This window comes from Saccoglossus kowalevskii, chromosome 3, assembly GCF_978046115.1.
Source record: "Saccoglossus kowalevskii chromosome 3, keSacKowa6.1, whole genome shotgun sequence".
Classification (NCBI taxonomy): domain Eukaryota; kingdom Metazoa; phylum Hemichordata; class Enteropneusta; family Harrimaniidae; genus Saccoglossus; species Saccoglossus kowalevskii.
Genome location: NC_140643.1, coordinates 20,609,782 through 20,631,047, shown reverse-complemented (window position 1 = coordinate 20,631,047; position 21,266 = coordinate 20,609,782). Strand labels below are relative to the sequence as shown.

The 21,266-nt window shown below is 38.6% G+C and overlaps 2 protein-coding genes across 2 annotated transcripts; both read left to right on the top strand.

Moving 5' to 3' along the window:
• Positions 1-313: 313 nt before the first annotated feature.
• LOC102802643 (short transient receptor potential channel 4-like) lies at positions 314-5,459 on the top strand. The gene is made up of 7 exons (XM_085497352.1): positions 314-466; positions 1,132-1,282; positions 1,390-1,544; positions 1,646-1,828; positions 2,317-3,056; positions 3,707-3,947; positions 5,352-5,459. Exons 1-7 carry the CDS (start codon positions 314-316, stop codon positions 5,457-5,459), a joined length of 1,731 nt encoding a protein of 576 aa, XP_085353478.1.
• Positions 5,460-8,319: 2,860 nt separating this feature from the next.
• Positions 8,320-20,960, top strand: LOC146747548 (short transient receptor potential channel 4-like). Its single transcript, XM_085497351.1, has 11 exons — positions 8,320-8,517; positions 10,559-10,735; positions 10,826-10,888; positions 16,039-16,195; positions 17,028-17,245; positions 17,330-17,494; positions 18,125-18,864; positions 19,062-19,191; positions 19,742-19,915; positions 20,524-20,592; positions 20,823-20,960. The coding sequence occupies exons 1-11, from the start codon at positions 8,320-8,322 to the stop codon at positions 20,958-20,960; spliced, it is 2,229 nt and encodes a 742-aa protein (XP_085353477.1).
• The last annotated feature ends 306 nt before the right edge of the window (positions 20,961-21,266 follow it).

Sequence of the window (21,266 nt, the reverse complement as noted above, 5' to 3'; positions counted from 1 at the left end):
CAACCAGTAACTCTCTATTTTAAAGTATGTATGCAAACAATGCATTTGAAATATTGTAATCATATAGAATTAAACATCGATTCTAAAATACACCTGTCATTCTTAGTAATATATATCAATATGACCAGCAACATTGACTCGTGGTTGGAAAAAATAAGAAATGCTTGATTGACATGCAAATCGCATTCACTTTCCAAAGCATACACTTTGACAAATTGTTGACTCGTTGACTGATCCAACCAGTGTCAAGTGAGAACTACGAGGGATTCACCAATTCTAGTGCCTAACCCGACAGTCGGTACCAAAACTCAACATGGCGAATTCAGACGTACGCGATCTTTGCCAATTAACAACCAAGGAGTGGGCCTATTTTGCAAATGGGAAAGATGGACTGGCCCCTCCCGAAGCAGAATTTTTAGCAATGGTTGAAAGCGGTGATGTTATCAACACCAAAATATTATTGAAGGTAAGCATGTGTTCTATCAAAGAGATCTGTCAAAAGACAGACTATAGACCTCTCTTCGCTTGAAACATATATTACACTCTCAATATGTAATACAAGCAGCAGCGAAAAACGTCATATTTTTGGATTTGAGTACGTACGATCGGTTCTTACCAGCCCGTCGCTACGCACGCATATGAGCGCAAGATATAAACAAGTGTGACGGTACATAAGCAAAATTATGTTAATTATTGCTTTACACTGCGAGATGGACCCGTTTTGTGTATTGTACACCTAAAGCACATGAACAATGTACTTTCTACACTTTCAAAATATACTATTAACGACTGCACCGTATATTGTAGCAAAAAATAGACTTCAGTCGATGAGCTGACTGACATTCAGGGTTAAAATTTATTTATGATGACATTAGATTCCATCACCATCACGGGAAAAAATAGGTTGATATTTCCCAATCTACAGAAGGCGCGAAATTAGCGTGATTTTTTTTATCTGTATGTTTTAATACAAAATACATATATCGCATGTCTGATTTGAGCATTTTTTTTCAGCAATCTTACACAATAAAACTGCGTGCATTTTAATATTTAGAAGCGATGATTCTGGGAAGTATCTTATTTTTTGACTTTGAACAATTTCATCTCTCCGTCCTTTCATTTTCGTGACAGAAAGAATCACTTGACATCAACTGCGTTGCCATGCGACGAATGCTACCAGTCACGGCAATGCAGCTGGCCGCAGAGAGCAACAATTTCCAGATGATTCGATTGCTGCTGGACAGTGGCGTAAATCGTATCCCAAAACCAACGACTTGCAATGGTCAGTGCAAAAACATATTATATATTATCACTGGTATTGGTAGTGTTTTTTTTGGGGGGGGGGTTCATAGTGTATAGTGTTAAAAAGTGGAATGTTATTGTTTTCAGGTGAGGAGGATATTTTGAATGATGACTTGAGATACAACCTATTTTGTGGCTTAACTGCACCTGCTTACCTAAGCCTCGCTAACCGTGACTCAATGGATCTAGCACACGATATACAGAATGTAATCCAAGCGAGAGAAATCCAAATGACATCTGTGGTATTAAATTACATATCATTACAAATATAACATGTATTACAATCTATTCGTTGGCATGACAATTTCATGTTTTATACATATTTCGTTTTGTTTTCACTAAGGAAAGATATATTGAATTGAAAAATAAGGTACAACAGTATAGCCTTGATTTACTTAATTGCTGTGGGAGCTCCGATGAAGTGTCTACTTTGATGCTTGGAAGCAAGGATGTTAAACAAAAACGAATCAAACTTTTTCTGAAAGGAAAAGTGGTCACCAAAGCCATAGAAACGGGGCATAAGAAGGTATGTAGCACCATCACTCGCCATTGTTTGTGTGATCTTTGCAGTATCACGTTTGGTTAGAATTGCTTTTACTTTTTACGGATTCACACTATTATGCCTTGTGTCATACAAGAATAGCTATATTTATATTTCTCTCAGTTTAGACACGTTTGGGCATAGCTACCAGCATTTTCATTACTATCATTTTGTTCTTTTTCGTATATCCGTGGGTCATTAAAACAGTTGGGTTATATTTACATACATGCTGCCATTACAGTATATTTAGGCAAACAATTATCTCACGGTCAACGGGCATTTGATGCAATAACCACGCTACTTGTATTACAAAATTCCAGCACGCAAATTATGCAAACATTATTGCAGGTTGTCATATATCATCTGTTTATTGCCATTATATTATTGTCGTGTTGCGTTGACCTGGTATTGCTTTGCACCTTACACTTATAGGGGCCTATTTGCTTGACAAGTGTTTGTTTTACTGTTCTCAGCTTATAGCACACTACAAATGTCAGAACGTGATGAGAAAGGTTTGGCACACGGGACAACCAGGATGGCATTGCAAGAATAACTTTTGGTGGCGGTGTTTATACTTTATCTACTGTTTCATTGTATACGTGTTGCTAGTGCCATTGTTGGCCGTTATATATATCATAGCACCTTGCTCTCCAGTGACTAAAATTCTGGATAACCCTAAAGCCAAATTCTTAATGAAAATGGTCGCTTACTTTCAATTTATTATTCTAGTCATCTTGCTTAACATTAAGCCTGAGGATAAGATTTACTTTGAAACATATTCATATATTTATTCTCTACCCTTTCTATTAATCTACATCGTTGCTCTCATCTGGGGTGAAATTCGCGAAATGATGATATGTGGACTAAAATCTTTCTTCACTTCTTTCTGGAACTACATAGATCTACTGATCCTATCATCATTTTTTGCCAACATCTCTCTTCGTATAATTGTCTATTCAAATTTGGTGGATATCAATCCTGTAGGTTTTTTATTCTGGGTTACGTGGACGGCTTTCACTCTTACCCTTGCCTGTCTTGTATTCATGGAGAATTTTTACCTTTGCTTTTATCTTGGTCCAATGTTGCTAATTTTCACTGCAATGACCGGTGACGTCATTAAGTTTCTCATCATATTTGTATATGCTGTCACGGCGTTTGCCTTCGGGTTCTACTACTTGTATAAAGATTTTGGTGCAAATAATGTTTTCAGCGAGTAAGTATACCCTGCTTGTCAACAATGCAGTATGTGTAACGTCATATGAGGCGGATATCTGATAATAAAATTGCGTACAGACTTGGAAATGTACATGTATATTATATTTACTATGTCATACATGGTGTGGTCTTATTTTCAACCAAAGCGTATGTGTATGTATGTAATCGTGTGTATTAAATTGTTTAAGCAAGCCCAAACAGAAATAAGTATGAGAGCATTAGTAGATTTCCGCTTATTCAATGTTACCTTCCCTTTTGATCTGAGTCGAGTTAGAAAACAAGTATATATGTTGGAGTCATACTTACAGATCAAGGTATTCACGGTGATATACAAAAATTCGTTGAACAAGACAAAACTTTTTACTAATAGTTATATTCTGAACATACATGAGCATATCCTGTGATAATGACATGTGATCATACGTATTAAAATGTAACCAGTGCAGGTATTGTAAGTCGCAAGATGTTCTAAGAAACGCTACATATTCACCCTGCAAGTTCTTAATAAGGAGGTATGCAATCATAGGCAAAAATACACTCACATGCATACACGCATACCACAGTATATATTTTTGAATTAGTGCACGCGGACATGGTCCCTCAACTTGAACATTTATTTTATCTCATGTACTTTCCACCGACATATAGGTTCTCTTCTTCTTTTGTTGCTCTAATATCTACTATCTTTGGAGGCAACCCGACGGATAGTTTAAAATCCGACGATCTGGTTTTCAACGTTACTGCTGCTGGATCTGAGGGTTTACTTGATGCAAGACCTATGTACCAAACAATGGGGTTTATACTATATGCATCGTTTGGTACTATATGTATGCTCGTATTGCTAAATATCTGCATTGCCATGATGTCTGATACTTATGCAAAGATGAAGGTGAGTAGAACATGCCTTCATATAAAGTACCTATAAATCGGGAAAACACTTTCTTGTTTTGAATGAAACACAATGTTTAACACATAGCTCTATAATATAATATATATCAAAGAGAATATATGTTGGATTCTAATGTGGTGTACGATATAACATGTCAGTCAAAATCTTGCAAAATATGTAATTTTTAGTACCAAATGTAGTATTTTCATTCCCTAATACAGAATAGATAGACTAAATAGTGTAGCTATTAAAAGAGTCAAGTTCGTTACCAGGGTACGACTGTGTTAAGAAAGCGTTCAAATGCTAGAATTTCTTAAGCATACGTGTAAAGTTTCCCTTATTACATCTGTGTATATATCGGTTGAGTGTTCGCTAAAGAGTGTTCTAATTAAATAATTGAAATATTTCAGAAAACGTTTAACAATTTACTTTTTATTAAAAACTAAATATATTATACTCCTCTTACAGTTATATATCGTTTTGTTAACTCACCACCTTCAGAAATCCGGAGAAAAATGGTAGATTTGAAGTTTTTACATATAACATAAATTATAATTATTGCTATTACTTGTTATCGAAAATTCAATTCATGTATCCACTCGTTTCACAAGGCAACGTTTTCATACAATTAAATGTCGTCTCAGTATATAAGAATTCCATCTTTTAATCCACGTTCACTTAATGGATTGTCAAACAATGTTATTATTGATTTTTTTTAGAATTCCATTTATTACTCTAGGCTAAACTACAGATTACAGCCCAATGTGAAACTATTAGGGAATATACCCTGTTCACAAAAAACACCACGCGCGCGGGGTGGTCACGCATAAGAGGCGTGATCGGATATTCTCTTTCGTTTCTGCTTACAATGGCAGCTATATTTTTTCGCTCTGCTTTTTACAAGCATGACGAAAGACAGGTTACAGTTTTCTGACTGAGAATCATCTAGAATTTCCAGTGTGGTGATTGACTCATTACGGTAAAGGCTTACCATTATTAGGAGCCCCGTTTTTACTGTTTTTTAGTTGAATTGCCGGCTCATTTGGCGCGGTGAATTTACTCGTTTCTCCCTTTCGTAATTGTTGCAGATGCTAATAAGTCACACAAAAAGACGAAGAACGTCCCGCTTCAGACGGAACGTGGGACATGCTCTTCCTGCTTCACGCTAGTGCACGAGAGGGATCCTCATATGTGTTGTCACGCTTGCCTTAATTGTATCAGGGACCCCGGGGTCTGCCTTGAGGGGATTTGTGATTTATGGGACCATAAAATGTGGTTCATTTGTGAAGCGGGTTAGAAGACTGAAGACAGGCGATCTAAAGCTGGTGGAAGTCGCGGAAAGAAGGGGAAATCCCTTACTGCGCTAGCTAGTATGTCTGATTCATCGGTCAACCACTTTTGCAGGGAAATCGGAGTTCCCAGTCACCACGGCGACGGACGTTGATAAACGGCGTGTTCCCTCTCAGTTCCATGGTGGAATCGGCACGTCCTTTAGAGACCGAACCGGTTTAATCCACCGGTACTTAAAGCGTGGTAGTCGTCGCGCTGCACATGTTCGACATTTGTGTTGATAAACATTAATTTTCCCACAATCCAATGCGCTCTTCAAATGAAAATCACAAGTATGAGGTTTGATCTGGGAACGACTTGCACTGATTACCGTCGGTGACTCCTTCAATACCTTCCAATCACATGAAAATTACCTAATTAAAGCTTGGAAACGTGTCAGTTCGTACTCGTTGATCTGCGCAACAGTCAAAGTCGCCATCTCTGTTTATATGAGACCCATATATTTCGCACATGCGCGACGACTGCCACGCTTTACGGTTACTGACGCAGCCTGAGTGCATTGCACAATCGCAGGGACATGCCCAGTTGCCTCCCTGTACTGGTACTAGTCAAGATGACAAACGACTCTCTCAGAGTGAAAATATGGCTTGAACAGTCTGGATGCGTCTGGCTTCAAAAGTCAACTCCCTTCTGCAGTCTCAGGGTAGGACGCAGGATAACCTGGGGGGTAAGTGGGGGGGGTTGAGATATTGCCTGTACAGGGCTAGGGTCAGGTGTGTTTCTTTCTCTTAGTGACCCCTCCTTCAGAGGGTCAGGGGGACAATTCACATCAGTGGGAAGGGTTTATCGGTACCCCATTGGGGCTACACAAACCGTCGATGGCTTTCTGAAGTGGATTACACACGTGGTGCCATAGCCTTCTCCACGGGTTCCTCGTCCTGATCCCAGTACCCATACATTTGTTAAGGCGGGTAGTGCTGATCTGGAAGGCCACGCTGTGTGGTCATTTGACCGGCACCAGAGCCTACTAGGGCTTTACGGGCGGAACGTAGACCCATCAATTTTTTTGAATAGGTTTCTCTAGCATTAGAGTGTCAGCTCACCTTGCTTAGTCCTGATCGTCTGAGTGCTCAGTAACAAACCTTGATCCTCGGGCAGATGGGCCAGTTCCTGGCGGAGCAGAGATTTGCTATGTGCGATATCCTGCAAGTCCATACTGCCCTCTTGGCAGAAGCGGTTTTGGCTGAGCGTGAGGCAGTTCTGGGTCTGTGCACATATCCTACTCCAGTGGGAGACGAGTTTAGTTGCCTGCGGAGAAGGCCTTGGGGGCGTGACTGGCTATTTGGTGGCTGGTTAGTGGATGCAGTGAATGGTTTAGCGGTTGTGGAAGATCAGCGTGTCCAATTGAAGCAATCATCTCTGTTGGCTAAGATAGCTACTCCTTCTGGTCAATGGATCAGACCAAAACCGCAAGGCAGCCCAGGTAGTAAGTCCGCCACTTGCAGCCTCAACGGACGAGGATCAAAGCACTCATGGTCTCCTTCGAAGTGGCAGAAGAAGACTAGTAGTGGGAAGCATCAACAAAAGCCCAAGAAATGTAGTGATGGTGGTGGGCGTTCTGACACTTCTGGGGACTGGGGGCTGCAAAGACTCTTTGAAGGTTATGCCAGCTGCCAGGACATGGATGGTGGTACGACTCCGGGTTTCTCTCCCTGGGGTCCCCGGGCTCTGTCTACACCTTTTTGTCCTCCCATTCTGGAGGATGGATTTCGGGAAGCACTAGCTCCGAACCCCCGTCCGCTCCTTCCCATGGGATCGTGCCTTATGCAGCACATATCAGCTTGGTGCAGGATGGTTTCGAATCCCTGGTCGCTTGAAGTAGTGTTGCATGGGTATCGGATTCCTCTTCAGTCTCCTCCTCCTCTGACTCCTCACCCTCCCTCAGGTCTTTTGCCAAGGGACGGAGGCAAGGCAGAGACAATCTGACAGTACCAAGCCTTCTGGGGAAAAGGGAAAAGGGCCTAGTGGGGAACCCCTGTGTAACACCAGGGTTCTATTCCCGCATCTTCTTCGTTCCCAAGAGCTCAGGGGTGGTGTCCAGTTTTAGACCTTAGTCGGATGAACAGGTTTGTCAGATTCCCAATGGAGGGCAAAGTCTATGAGTTTACCACCCTCCTCTGCGGTCTGTGCACGGCACTGTAGGTGAAGACCTGAGTGCTAAGACAGGTGACCCAGCTGCAACACCGGTCGTTGGTCTATCTGAACCCATACCTCGATGACTGGTTAATACACAACTGAGACAGGGAGGTCTTAGTGGAGCATGTGCGGTTGACGCAGACGCTCTTGCACGAGTTTGGCTTTTTAATAAATATTGCCAAGTCCTACCGAATACCATCCCACAGCCTAGTTTCTCTGGGTATGCAGTTCGACACGGAGCAAGGGCGTGTTCGCCCCCCTCAAGAGTGATGCGCTTCGCTTGTAGAGCTCGCCAGCCAACTCCGGTCGGGATCGGCGTCAATGTGCGAACTGATGCGGCAAAATGACGTCAGTTCGGCATCTGGTTTCGTTAGCAGCTCTCCAGTCTCGTCCAATTCAGAGGTGCTTACTGGACTACAGAGTCAACATGCAGGACTTGACGTTCAGAGTTCAACTGTCGGATCAAGCGATGGGGGCCCTCCTTTGGTGGCAGGATGCACAAAACTTGGAAACGGGTTTACCCCTAGATCCGACGACTCCCTCGCTGACTCTCATTACTGATACGTCGCTCGAGGGATGGAGTGGTCATCTGATGGACCCTCAGGTCCAGGGGATGTGGCCGCCCATGTATTGGGACCGCCACATCAATTGGTTGGAGTTGGAGACCATCCTACTCTCTCTGAAACATTTCAGGAAGCCGCACAGACAACAGCTCAGTAGTGTCGTACATCAACAAGAAAGGGGACACATTTCCCCATGTTTTCAAAGCTAGCGGAGGAGATTCTTCTTTGGTGCCTGGAGTGGAGTTATCGGCTCACCACCTTCTGGGGATACGCAACAGCGCCGCGGACGCCTTCTCAAGACGTATTCGGTTCCAGAACACCAAATGGCAGATCCCCCAAAGGGTGGCGGACCGGCTTTTTTGTTTCTAGGACGAGCCCCAGATAGATCTGTTTGCCAATCACCAGAACGCCAATGTGTCACACTTCTCGGAGACGAGCGTATTCGCCATGGACGCTCTATCTATTTCTTGGAGCCACATAGACGCTTATGCATTCCCACCCTTCCATCTGGTGCACCAAGTGTTTGAGAAGTTACAACTCAAGCCCACCTGTATTCTGACGTTGCTGGAACTTCTAGTCGAGTCACCCGTGGAGCTGCCGGATTTGTTGTCCCATCCGGACGGCATGCTACCAATGAGACCAGTGCTATTCCATCTTCACGCCTGGAGGCTATCGATGAACTCGTGCAAACGCAAGGCTTTTCTGTAGAGTTGTCCAAGTTTCTCTCTTCGGCACAGTTGGATGGCACCAGACGGTTGTACGAATACAGATGGAAACTGTACTCTGAATGAAACTGTGATGAATGTGCCTCCTTTATGAACTCGCAAGTTATTCTGAAGACTCAGCTGGGCTTTCTTGTCAAGAATCAAATTCCAGGGCGCGATCCTGAGCCGATCATCATCCCACGCCTCACTAACATTGTGGGCAAGGAGGACTGTCAGGAACGGATCCTATGCCTGATCGCACCAAGGTGTCTAGGGGTAGTGAGAAGCGCATGTTTGTCTGTTATGGGCCAGGCAAACAGAGCCACCCTGCTTTGAATATCACCATTTCGCAGTGGATTGTTGATACGATCATGGAAGCGTACAAGTTAACTGCTTCTTCATCAGTTCGTTTGGAACGCCACCAGATAACGCACACGAGGTGCGTGGGGTAGCTAACTCATTGGCTTTAATGTCAGGGGCCTTGCTCGAGCAGGTGCTTCGAGCAGGTTCTGGAGATCTCAGAATGTCATCATTAACTCATATCTGAGAGACCTCCAAGCGCTGCAGGAGGGTCTATACAGGTTGGGTCCAGTGGTGACGGGTCAGACTGTGTTCGCTGACTCAGCCCGCACTACCAAGGGGCCCTCTGTGCAAAAGCGTAGCGCGATAGTGCCTTCAGCCAAAACCAGCCTCTTTTGCTCGACACTACCGGTTTTTGTTCAGCGCTATTGAACCTTAGCAATATACTGTGTCGATGCATTAAAATTGTTGGGGCCCTATTTATTGTTCATTTGACCGGCTTTAGTAGCCTCCCTAAATTTGTGGGTCTACCCTCAGGCATCCGGTCCCTGAAGAGTCACCTAACTGGATTCATCCTGGGACTAGATTCCTTGTTGGTGAGTAACATTAGATTTCTCAGTTTTGGTTTTTGGACCACCTAAATAAATGGAATTTATTATTTCCACGGACTTTCTGATAGATGATGTAGTAAACTATTAGGGTTGAACAAACCCGTTTGTTTACCTATTCACACCTACCAGAAAGTTTGTGGAAAAAACACGCCCACCTCCCCACAAAGCTTCCGGCGGCTCATTGTGGCAGCGTGCGGGGTGGCCCATTAAAAGAGGCCTTTTTTCTATAAGGAATGCTACCCTAAGGTGTTCTTTGTAAACAGGATATGTTCCCTAAGAGTTTCCGACTGGAGCTGTAATCTGTAGTTAAGCCAACGAGTAATAAATGGGATTTATTTTTTCTACAGACATTCTGGTAGCTATGATTAGATAAACAAACGGGTTTGTACAACCCTAATATTCTAACATACGTTCATACAAAAGACATACATATTAAGCATCAAAGCAATTCAGCAGGTAGTTATCAAAAGTCGAAGATATAAAATTTAAAATAAAAAATGTCAATACATACATACAATTATTTGTAATTCAGTTTCTACAGTTGTCAGACATTGATAAATAATTTCTAAAACAAATTATTTTACGTGAGGTAGTTCATCTTAAAATATTGCGACGTCACTGTGAAACAAAAATGCACCTGTCTTATAATATATAGAACGTGTTTGGATATCACAATTTCATAGCTAACAAAAACAATAGGTCCCTAAACTTCATATGCATTGTGGTTACGACGATTTAAAAGGATGAATATTAAATGTATTCAGTTCAGAAAGAACGGACGGTCGCTGGGGGCTACTATATCTCGCACGGAACATGTTAATGTTCATTTCTCTGTTATTGGATTATTCAGCATTTATGCCAACAGCTGAGCTCGTTTTAAGGCTATGAGATCATTTGTATTTTGTAATTTTCTTTCCTAGTTTATGCATATTGTCGACTTTTTTTAGGAAAATATAAATGTTGAGTATGCATTTATGCGGACGAAGATTAGGTTGGGGTATGTTGACGCCCCAGTACTGCCAGCTCCATATAACATCATTCCAACGATCCCCTGTTTGATTACTGTTATCAAAAAATGTGTTAGTTGGTGTTGGCCTAGGTTGAGAAGAGATGAAGGCATTGAGGTAAGACCATATAAAAATAACATAGGAATGCGGTCATTACAAGAAATAAGTTTTTGACTTCAGAATAATTCTAATTTTTCTGATCTACAGGTCAAAATATCGAATGAGAGCACAGGACAAATGTCCATGAAGCAAGAGCTACTCTATGAGGAGGTGAGTAGATTGTATAACGTTCTTGTAACACAATATTCAATTTGAAAAAAATGGCTAGGCAGTATTTTAAAATTTGACAGGAAACCTATTTTTTTTGTTTTAATATCTAAAGATAGATTTTATAGGAAAAATAAGACTCATTCTTAATTAAGCTACACAAAGATTGTCATTGCACGAGTTATATGTATACATGTTTAGTTATTCCTGGGAACTTTGTTTTAAAGAGCATTACATATTAGGTAATCATACATGTGATTTATTGCAGTTAATAAAAGTACTACATGCTCGGTATATGGTGATGAAGGGTGTTGTGAACGAAGATATCAATCGGAAATTCCATACTTCTGCCCATTCTAAAAATTAAAGCAGACATGTTTGCACTTGTATTTCTTAATTTGACACGAATGTGATATTAATGTAAATGGAACATGCTGTATTCAGCTTCATGTTGAATTCCTTGCATATTCATGAACGAATCTCCATATTTATATTTAGTTGATTTTAAACATTTCCACTAGTTTCTATATTTTATTGAACATAATGTAATAACACCTAGTACTAATAGATACTTATCCAATTTCAATAAGTTTCACTTTCTTCAAGTACCATTAACATGCTATATAAATGTCTGAAATAATGCATCGACCTGATGATTTTTTGTCGAAGTATCGTGTATATTGATGACCTAATTTGCATATTAATTAGCAAATAATTTTGATGTTAGATAAGATTTAAGGGCGAAATATTAAGTCATCTTATATGGTATGATTTCATTAAATGTTTATAATTATTATACCAAAGTCATTTGTCACTCTGTTCATTGCATTAATATTTGCTTATATTTGTACATCTGCTCAAATGACGGGAACAAGTATTGTTGTATATTGAATATGTAGTTCTAATTTAGCAAGTACATTATTCCTGATTTGTACTTCATGTATCCAATACTACAGTGCACGAGATTCCCCTTTAAGCTCTATTTGACTTTCAATTTACAGTAGAACAGCGTGTTCTTGTCACATGAAAATTTTTTACGTATCAGAAATTGTTTTGAATTATACTATTCATATATTTTGTTGATCATGCATATATCTTTTGGCAAATCCTAGTATTTTCTAGAAGATCATACACTAGATATTGTATCTAGCCATAAAGGCACTCAAGTATATGTCAATCTAAACTAATAGGATAACATGGTATTTCCCAATTCGTTACCAGTGACTAGAAAGTAGATCGGATTAGTGATTCCATGCGTCTGATCTATCTGTACACGTACTGACAATTTCGGCGTCCGTGTTTAGTCGCGCGAACCTTAAAAAGGAAAGCGTGTACATTTACGTCGCTGAGGGCGCCATTACATTGTGAGTTGACGACAATCGGCGTGCATGATCCCGTAAAATATTGTCAATTCTTGCTGCCTTGGCTAAGAATAAATGAAAAATTAAGTTAAAACTAGTATATATTCGAATAAAAAAGCTTTTGTTTTTTTTCTGCTTAAAAACATTATGGGTTTGTATTTTGAATATTTGTCCGTCACACTTAATATGTACAACTTGAATGTTGTTAAGGAACGCATGTTTCTTAATGCTTTTTATCCTGAACTAATGGGTCTAAATTTCCTATTCTTATTTTTATTGAAAATATCTAAAAGGATTATATTGGAACAACTTGCTATTGACTACTATACTGGAATATACATACATTGGAGTTACTCTATAAACTAAAATTAAAATATTTAATGAATACGTTACTGCATTTGTACATTCTTGTCAGAGATAATGGACATCTACTTTTGTTAGCTAATGGTTAGTTGGTAGTATACCAGATTTAATACCATACCACCATGGGGGAAACCATTTGCTCTACACAGTATTCACTCTTGGTCCAAATCATGCATAATTTGTATAAACTCGTATATTTCTACAGCTAGTCGTTTGTTTACCAGATTTAACACTGTACCACCACGAAGGAGATAATTTCACACAGTATAAAAGTAAACAAGTCTTCTCTCTGACCCGCCGACCATCCACAACAAACGACCCGATAACATACAAGGTTTTACCCGATTCTTTCAAGGAACAGTGAAAGGATTTTCTGTGACTACATTCCCCAGTAGCAATACATCTTGCTATGCAGCAAATGTCATCATTGTTTCTCAAATGTTAGGTGCAGGGCTATGAGGAGCCAACTGAGATGATCCAGCTGCCGTGACGAAATACTCTCATAAAACAAACACAAATATTTATCATCGATTTTTTAAGTTTATATTAATTATCAATATTACATATTAGGAGAATCTAATCGCAAAATGCAAGCACAATTGTAGAAAATTGTCTTTGAACTTAATCGTAACTTGATGATATCAACGTCTAGAACTGCACCTTAACTATCGGAACGCACGCGTATGTGTTCTTATGTCACGTGATGATCACGTTACGCGTATTCACCACACGTAAATTTGAATAAGAACGCGTAACTAAACCTCCCAATGCGCAATGTGTGACATATAATCAGTGTGCTGTTCAATAGTGAGACAATTACAAAAACATATTACGGTGTATTACTACAAAGTCACCAACACGCACATATTCAGTTGTCTGTGTCTGTACGTAACCCTGTTAGCTATACCTACTGTGTAATAGACTTGCATAGTCTCTTGTTTATTTGTTGTTGTTTTATTTATTTTTTTTCATAATAAAATATCATGGAAGTGTGTAAATGGCGAAAGTCGTGTTACCGCCAAAAAAACAAAGGACTTGTGACCCTTGTAGACGCCCTCTTGCGATACCGGTGATGGTTTTCACCCGTATTACTCGAAAATATCAGCCGACGACTAACAGAAAAACGTTTATACCCTCTAGGATCTTAGCTGTGTCCCGCTTCTCTCCTCACTGTAGCTCTGTCTACCGTGAATATTTCACTGTTGAAAATTGTATTAAATCCAGTAAACAGTTCGCGTCAATACCAACCTTTACATAACAACACATGTAACAAGAAACAAAGCACCTAATAATACAATGAATAAATTCACTAAAATAGATTGACTAGGGAAGTGTGCATTAATAATAACTCACAATATCGCAGCAGCAACACACAAGTTACTTATTGAAATAGTGGACACAAGCTCTCCTCACTCCATCATATTTATATGCATAAACGGCCCAGATTCAGGTACACCACCCGGGTTTGCACATGAGCCAATCGGAATGTGGTCTTGCTAGCAGCTGTCTCACGTAGGCAAGTCAGTAAATAGTAAACATCGTTTGTTATGTAAATCACAACAACCCCTGGTATATTCCACTTATCCTTCCAGAGTTGTAATCACCTTTATGACAGTTATAACACGGCAATGTACACCGTTACTTCCCATGATTTCATGCACACTTATATTTGCAAGGTTTGAGGTAATATATAAAAAAACAGAGAATAAGGATGCTGACAGATTACACCCAGGTATGTTTGTTATAAGTATATTCTGTGTAATAAATAAGTGTAATAATTGTTTTAAAACAGAATCAGCGAACTTCTTTGTATAGACTCCGGTCAAACCCTGGTGGCAGTCATGTTTGTTTTTTATTATTATTCAGAATTTGCATGCCATAAAATACCGCTAAATTACTGCACGCTGTAACGTATGGCGTTACGGTGATAGATGTATATTAATAATATGTAATAATCTCAGTAACCTGAATGGTTTCTCCAAGAAGATTTAGAAAATATTCAAACAACCCAATGTTTTGACGGTTTTACTGTATGTAATTTGAATTATATAATACTATAAATGATATATGATATGTTCAGCTAGTGTAACCAATTATATTATATTTATATATAACTTCATGGGGATTGAGTAGCTCGTGTATTACACATGAGATATCCCCCACAATTGCGTAGAGCTGGTGAATAAGGTGCAATTTTAACATTGTAATAAGTAAAGTACATTGTGCAAGTGAAACGACGTACGGAAATTGACTAGACCGTCTATCAATCAGAAACATACATATCACATCAAATCTGGTGTAACCGATGACTGCTTGAATAAATATGTATCTGTGGCATTTATAGAAAATGTTCAGTTTAACTACGAACTTGTTACAAATTCGTAACTATGAAATAGACAAGTTTTCTATTTCCTTTGGTTCAACAAGGTCGTGTCCATTAGCTTTTATTACCATCTGGTAATAAAACTAAAACTGACGTTATCACTTAAAAAAACACATGTTTACATTTGTTTTTATTGCTTTATCACACCCATGCAGGTTGCCTCGATGACATATTGACATTAGTTTCAAATAAAATGTACGTGTATTGGCACCGTGCAACCGCATATCTCGACACAGTCACATCGATATTGCCCAGGCCTACGCTTTCCGAATTTCTAATACGTCATATGAAAAGTAACGGTGAATAATGATGAACGCGGAAAGTCTCGTCTCGTTGACGCAATGCGAATGGCAGTACATGTCACTGTCGAATGGGAGATTGACAGATCAAGAACGTCAACTCTTTTCAGTGGTGAAACATGGCGACGTTCCCAAGGCAAAGTATATATTACAGGTATGTGTCGTGGTTCTATATTCTATGTATTGATTGTACCTTGTTTATCCCCTCACACATGGTGTTACATTATCAACACTGTTGGGTCCAAGTGTATTTTGATATATCAGTCATTTTAAGTACATTCTTTGCTATTCGCCGTATTCTGACTAGTTACAGTTGGGTCAAGTCACGCCCATTAGTTACAAAAAAGAAGATGTCATAAATGTTAAAATATTTCAACTTAAACGCATTTTTATTTGCGGTTAGAATTTGGTTAAAAGTGAATATAGTTGACCTAAATTCCCTTTCCTAATCCACTTAGAATGGTCACAGTAATGGCGTGGAGACCATGGTGATAATACCGCCTCGTACGAAGTGATTTATACTCCGCCATGTTGATATTTTTTCGCTGGCGTTACGTTCTCACGCCTGTATATCTCATCACTATACAAGTGTTCTCCGTAACGTATTCACACCAATGTTTGCTTGCACTTGCGTGAATGTATCCTAAAAGAATATGTATATATTATAATACACGACAACGCAATTAAAATCGACATGCATTTAATAGGTTAATTTTAATACATTAATTAACACACTATTAATTGCAGAATGAAGGAAATGGCGTCAATTGCAACTTAATATACAATCATATGGGACAACAGATGACACTGTTACAACTTGCAGCTGAGGCGGATGACTACCACATGGTTAAACTGTTGATTGACAGCGGCGCAAATCGTCTAGACTACCCCCGTCCGTCAAATGGTCAGTCATAGAGTGGAAGCATTGGGGTATTTGACGTAATTTTGTACAAAAGTCGCCATGCACACTATAATACTGTAATTATTTTAAGATAGATGAATATTTAATGGATTTTTGCAACACTTACTATACATGCATAACTAATATATTGTAAATCACAGATATCTTTATATTGCACATATTGAATTCAGAAAAAACGGCTCATTTTCGAATTATATTTACTGTAGCTTGTACTAGGTCACTGCCTGTGTTCAATACTGGTTGCATTGTAAAGGGAATTTTGATGCATAAATATATGTTTTCAACCAACTTGCCGAACCAAAAAAGTTTGTGTTTGTCAATATTGGCGTTATGAATTATATATATAAATATAAACTGTTCGAGCGATCAGAATGATATCCAGTATATTCGGTTTATGGCAGTTAAACGAATATGCACATAACACATATTCATTGCACTGTCACAAAGTATGTCACATTGAGTCATTGACACATTGTAAGATGTGAGTTTGACTAGGTACACTGTGTTCAATATATTTGAATTGGCTGATAAGGTCGGGATGATTATTATTCGAAAAAGACCATGGCATGGCATGTTTATATTTACTAGGAAATGGGATTTTCATATTCTCGTTCCTCCCCTTTATTAATATTTTCTTAATAAAAAAAAATGCGCAGATTGGAAAATTGATTTTATATCTCATGACAATATATATTGCAATGTGTATAGTTCACACAGTGCATTATTTTCGTATTAACATTTTTCATCACAATTTCTAACGATTAAAATAACATACGTTTGATCATTTCGATATTTTTTTTTTTTGCCATAACAGGGGTAGAAGATATTACAGACGAAGATGCTCGGTTTAGACGATATGTCGCCATATCATCCCCTGCCTACCTCAGCTTAGCACACAGAGACCCGCTTTTGGCGGCTATCAATCTAACTGGTGAACTTCGGAATGTAAGCGAGTCGAGGGAAATCAATGTGACAACACAGGTAACGAAAATATTTGCTATTTACGATGCACTTGCCAACTTTGAATCAATGGTTCATACTTGGTTACTATGATGTTCGCATTGGTGTTATCCATAATAATTCTATAGTCAGTAATTCTGTACGTAAATGCACTAGGGACGGTATAACGAATTAAGAAAGACGCCTGAGAAGTACGCTGTGGAGATACTGGATTGCTGTGTCACTTCGTTAGAGGTAAAAACCCTATTGCTTGGAAACGGAGACAATCGATTGAAAAAAGGTGAAATGTTGAGGAGTGCAATTGCGGCTCGCAACAAAGAAGTAAGTTTTATTACCACCACGATAAGGTGTGGATTTACAGATATAAATAAACCAGAGATTTGATAAAATTCCAAAAGATCGCTAGATTATGACGGAAACTGTGGGTTAATCAATATGAACAAAACGAGAAAATGTAGGTTATGGGGTATAACTTTATTTAGTATGTTAAATCGCACGATCGCGGTTTGCAGTCTCTTACCATATCTTTTCGCGGTGTATTACGTGTATCTTCCATCCAACCTCTTGAAAAGTTTGATTATATAGCATACATAATGCAAAATACATATTGATTTTATAATGCAATATAAAATGGTATAATTTTGTGTATTTGTGTAGCGTTTTTATTTGGGCTGAACCATGCGTAATCAACAAAACTAAATATAACATATTTCATAATTTTCATTAGCTGAATGCATTTTTCAACTTTAATATATTTTTTATGAACATACGAAGTTTGTGATAAGTGGAGAGTCAATAAATTGAATAGTTTGTTTTGGGTGTTAACATATTAGCTTGTTAGTAGTTTTTAGATAGATCATTTATTAAATAACGTGCAATTGTGGGTAACCAGTGCCTATTTTAACAACACTTATGGTTCAACTCAGCAGTCATGAATTTCATTTTTTTCAGTTCATCGCCCACTATAAATGCCAAAACATTGTCAGGAATATATGGCATCGCGGCCAACCCGAGTGGTATCGTCGAAACGCCATACATTGGCTGATTATCTACGTATTGTATTGTTGCCTCTTCTACGTAATACTGCTGCCGTTCTTCGCTATAGTCTACATCGTTGCACCTACATGTAGTCTAGCTTCAATCTTGGACAGCCCCAAGGCAAAATTTATTACGCAAATGGTGTCCTACGTCGTGTTTTTGATATTGGTTCTCATTCTAAATATGTTATTCGATAAATATACTGGCGATGACCTGCTCATGTTATACGTGCCATTATTGTTATTGGCTCTCGTTTATGACATTGCATTGCTTTGGGCAGAAATGACGCAGATGATGATATACGGACCTACTAAGTATTTTTTCGATTTCTGGAACTACGTGGATCTGTTGATTCTTTTCTCATTCCTCGTAGACATTTCTCTTCGCATTCTGCATGGGTATTTCTTGGTCGATATCCCCGACTCCTTCTTTCTTTTCTGGTTTACATGGACAGGTATATCTATTACGTTTGCTTGTCTACGCCTTATGGAGAATCTATATTTGTCTTCTAACTTGGGGCCTATGATGTTAATGTTTTCTGCGATGAAAGCCGACGTTGTAAGATTTCTAGTTATCTTCACATTTGCTGTGATGTCGTTTGCCATTGGATTTTATTACATATTCGATGGCGTTGAGAAAACCCAATTCAACAAGTAAGTCGCTTGTTATAAAACACTCCTTAGTCGTTCACAAGTTGTCATCTATACGGATATTTTCGAAGGAGAACCTTGTCTATTTGGCATGCACGAGACCCACCATTAAAACGTATTACTTGTGTATTGTATGAGCAACCTGTGTCACAGCTTACCAAGTCAGTAATTTGATGCATGTCATTTGTTACTGCATTCAGCTTTGGTACTACGATTGCGACGTTAATTACGGCAATATTCGGCGGTGATCCCACCAACAGTCTCAACGTTGTGGTTTTAGTGAACAACACATCGAACGAGCTATATGATGCATCAGCTTTGTACAAAGGGGTAGGCTTTACGTTATACGCAGTGTTTGGCACGCTTGTTATGCTAGTACTGCTTTCCGTATGTATTGCCATGATGTCAAATACATACGCAAGAAAATGTGTAAGTACGTGTTAAGGTAAAACATTTGATGAATATTCCATCACGTCATATAACGCCAACGTTTAACACATCGAAATTCATATCCCGATAGGAATAGTATTTATATATAAAGTGTGTGTATATACTCGTTGCAATAATGATACGCACATGTACATAGTCATCCCTTATTTGCCATGTACTATATTGACGATACTTCACAGGATCATTATGAATATATTCCATAGTCGTGGCCTTTAGTGTGAACAGTCACTAGTTAGTATTGCGATAAACGCCATCAGTTTATGTGTTTTGTTTTATTTTCAATAAAATGCAAACAATAATGCTTAACCGAAAGCTTTTTTTTTCATGTGCTACCAGGCAATCACATCGCAAATTGATATAAACGAGTGGTTTTATTGTAATTACAAATACAAACAATAAAAATATAATAATAAAATGTTAAATCACTTAGCACCAAATGGACAAAGAATACAAGTATTTCCGAACTACAGTGTATGTGAACTATGTAGATGCACCAGTCTTACCAGCACCATTCAACATTTTCCCATCTGTGGTGTGTGTGAAAAACATTGCTCGAAAATGCTTCTACAGGAATAAAACAAAAAACGTTCAAGCAGATATAAAGGTATTTATAATATTTGTTTCGATATATACCCTTGCTTTGATAGTGGTGTTCATACTGTCAATTGCATTGGTCCCGGAAAAAGATTGGTTGTGCCAAATATTGCAACTACAAACTAAGTGCATATGTCGGCGCCAATACAGATAAGACAGTGTTTCACAATGTGTCAGCAAGTACAATGTGTAATTTAGCAACTTTCTGTGCTTAGTCCGCCGATTAGAACAGAATTGATTACCCGTGTTAACTCAGTGGTGTTTTCAAATCACATTTGCACTAAACTATACTATACTATAGAGTGCTGTTTTCTATATTGTTTTCTGTAGATTCAATAATAAGAGTTTGAGCATTTGGTGCTAAAACGCGGAGTTACATTTCATAACCCCAATGCATTTTATAATATAAACTGATGTACATATTTTCGCAACACCCAATGCACTTTTGCTACATTCTAGAATGGATTGGCATTTGCTTATGAAACATTTTGGTGTTTTTCAACATTTTCAATATATCTCCGTTTATGTTTTGCGATCAAGGGAAACAACAATGTCCAACTTTTAACTTGTGTGGATTTGTTCATTTTTTTAATAATGAATGTAAATTTTATTTTACAGCTAGAGAATTCACCGACAAAAATGTCTAGTTGTGGACTTCCAATGGTTAGAACGTCCTCGTACGAGCAAGTAAGTGACAAAAAAAAACATGTTTCCTAATCCGTATATTACTGAGTTCAAATAAACGGTGTTTATACTACAAGAGACTGATGATTAACAAAATTTAGTACATTTCATCAAAATCAAATCGGATATCACATGGCACTTTTTTATGTTATTAAATTATTACTGCAATACCAATATTTTGGACAGCACGAGTGATTAGGTTTCTATTTATGTCTTTGTTCTTATTCCCGTAGCTAATCCCCATTCTACTGAATCGTTACTTGATCTCGAAGGGCATCATCAGCGAGGATGAACTGATTCGACAAAACTGTCATCACAACATGGATGTACCCAACATTTCATCTAACTGTATCAATATAAATGAGAAATAAGCTTCCATCATGAAAGTAATTTGCCTAGCATATGTCGAGTTGTACAAGTTTATCTTACTAGCGGTGATGATACCATCTAACAATATACAAAAGACAAATATAGCATACAATCACACTGTAACGTTTGGGTATGTGGAAATGTGTACTTGGTTTGTTACAGAAAGGTTAATTTTACATTGCAAAGTATGTTAACATTGTTTATAATAATCGGGTAGGTCCATTAGCAAACTAACGAGCTTTGCCTGTATTTAGCAATATTGATGGATTGTTTGTTAAACGAACAGACATGATGAACAATCCATACGC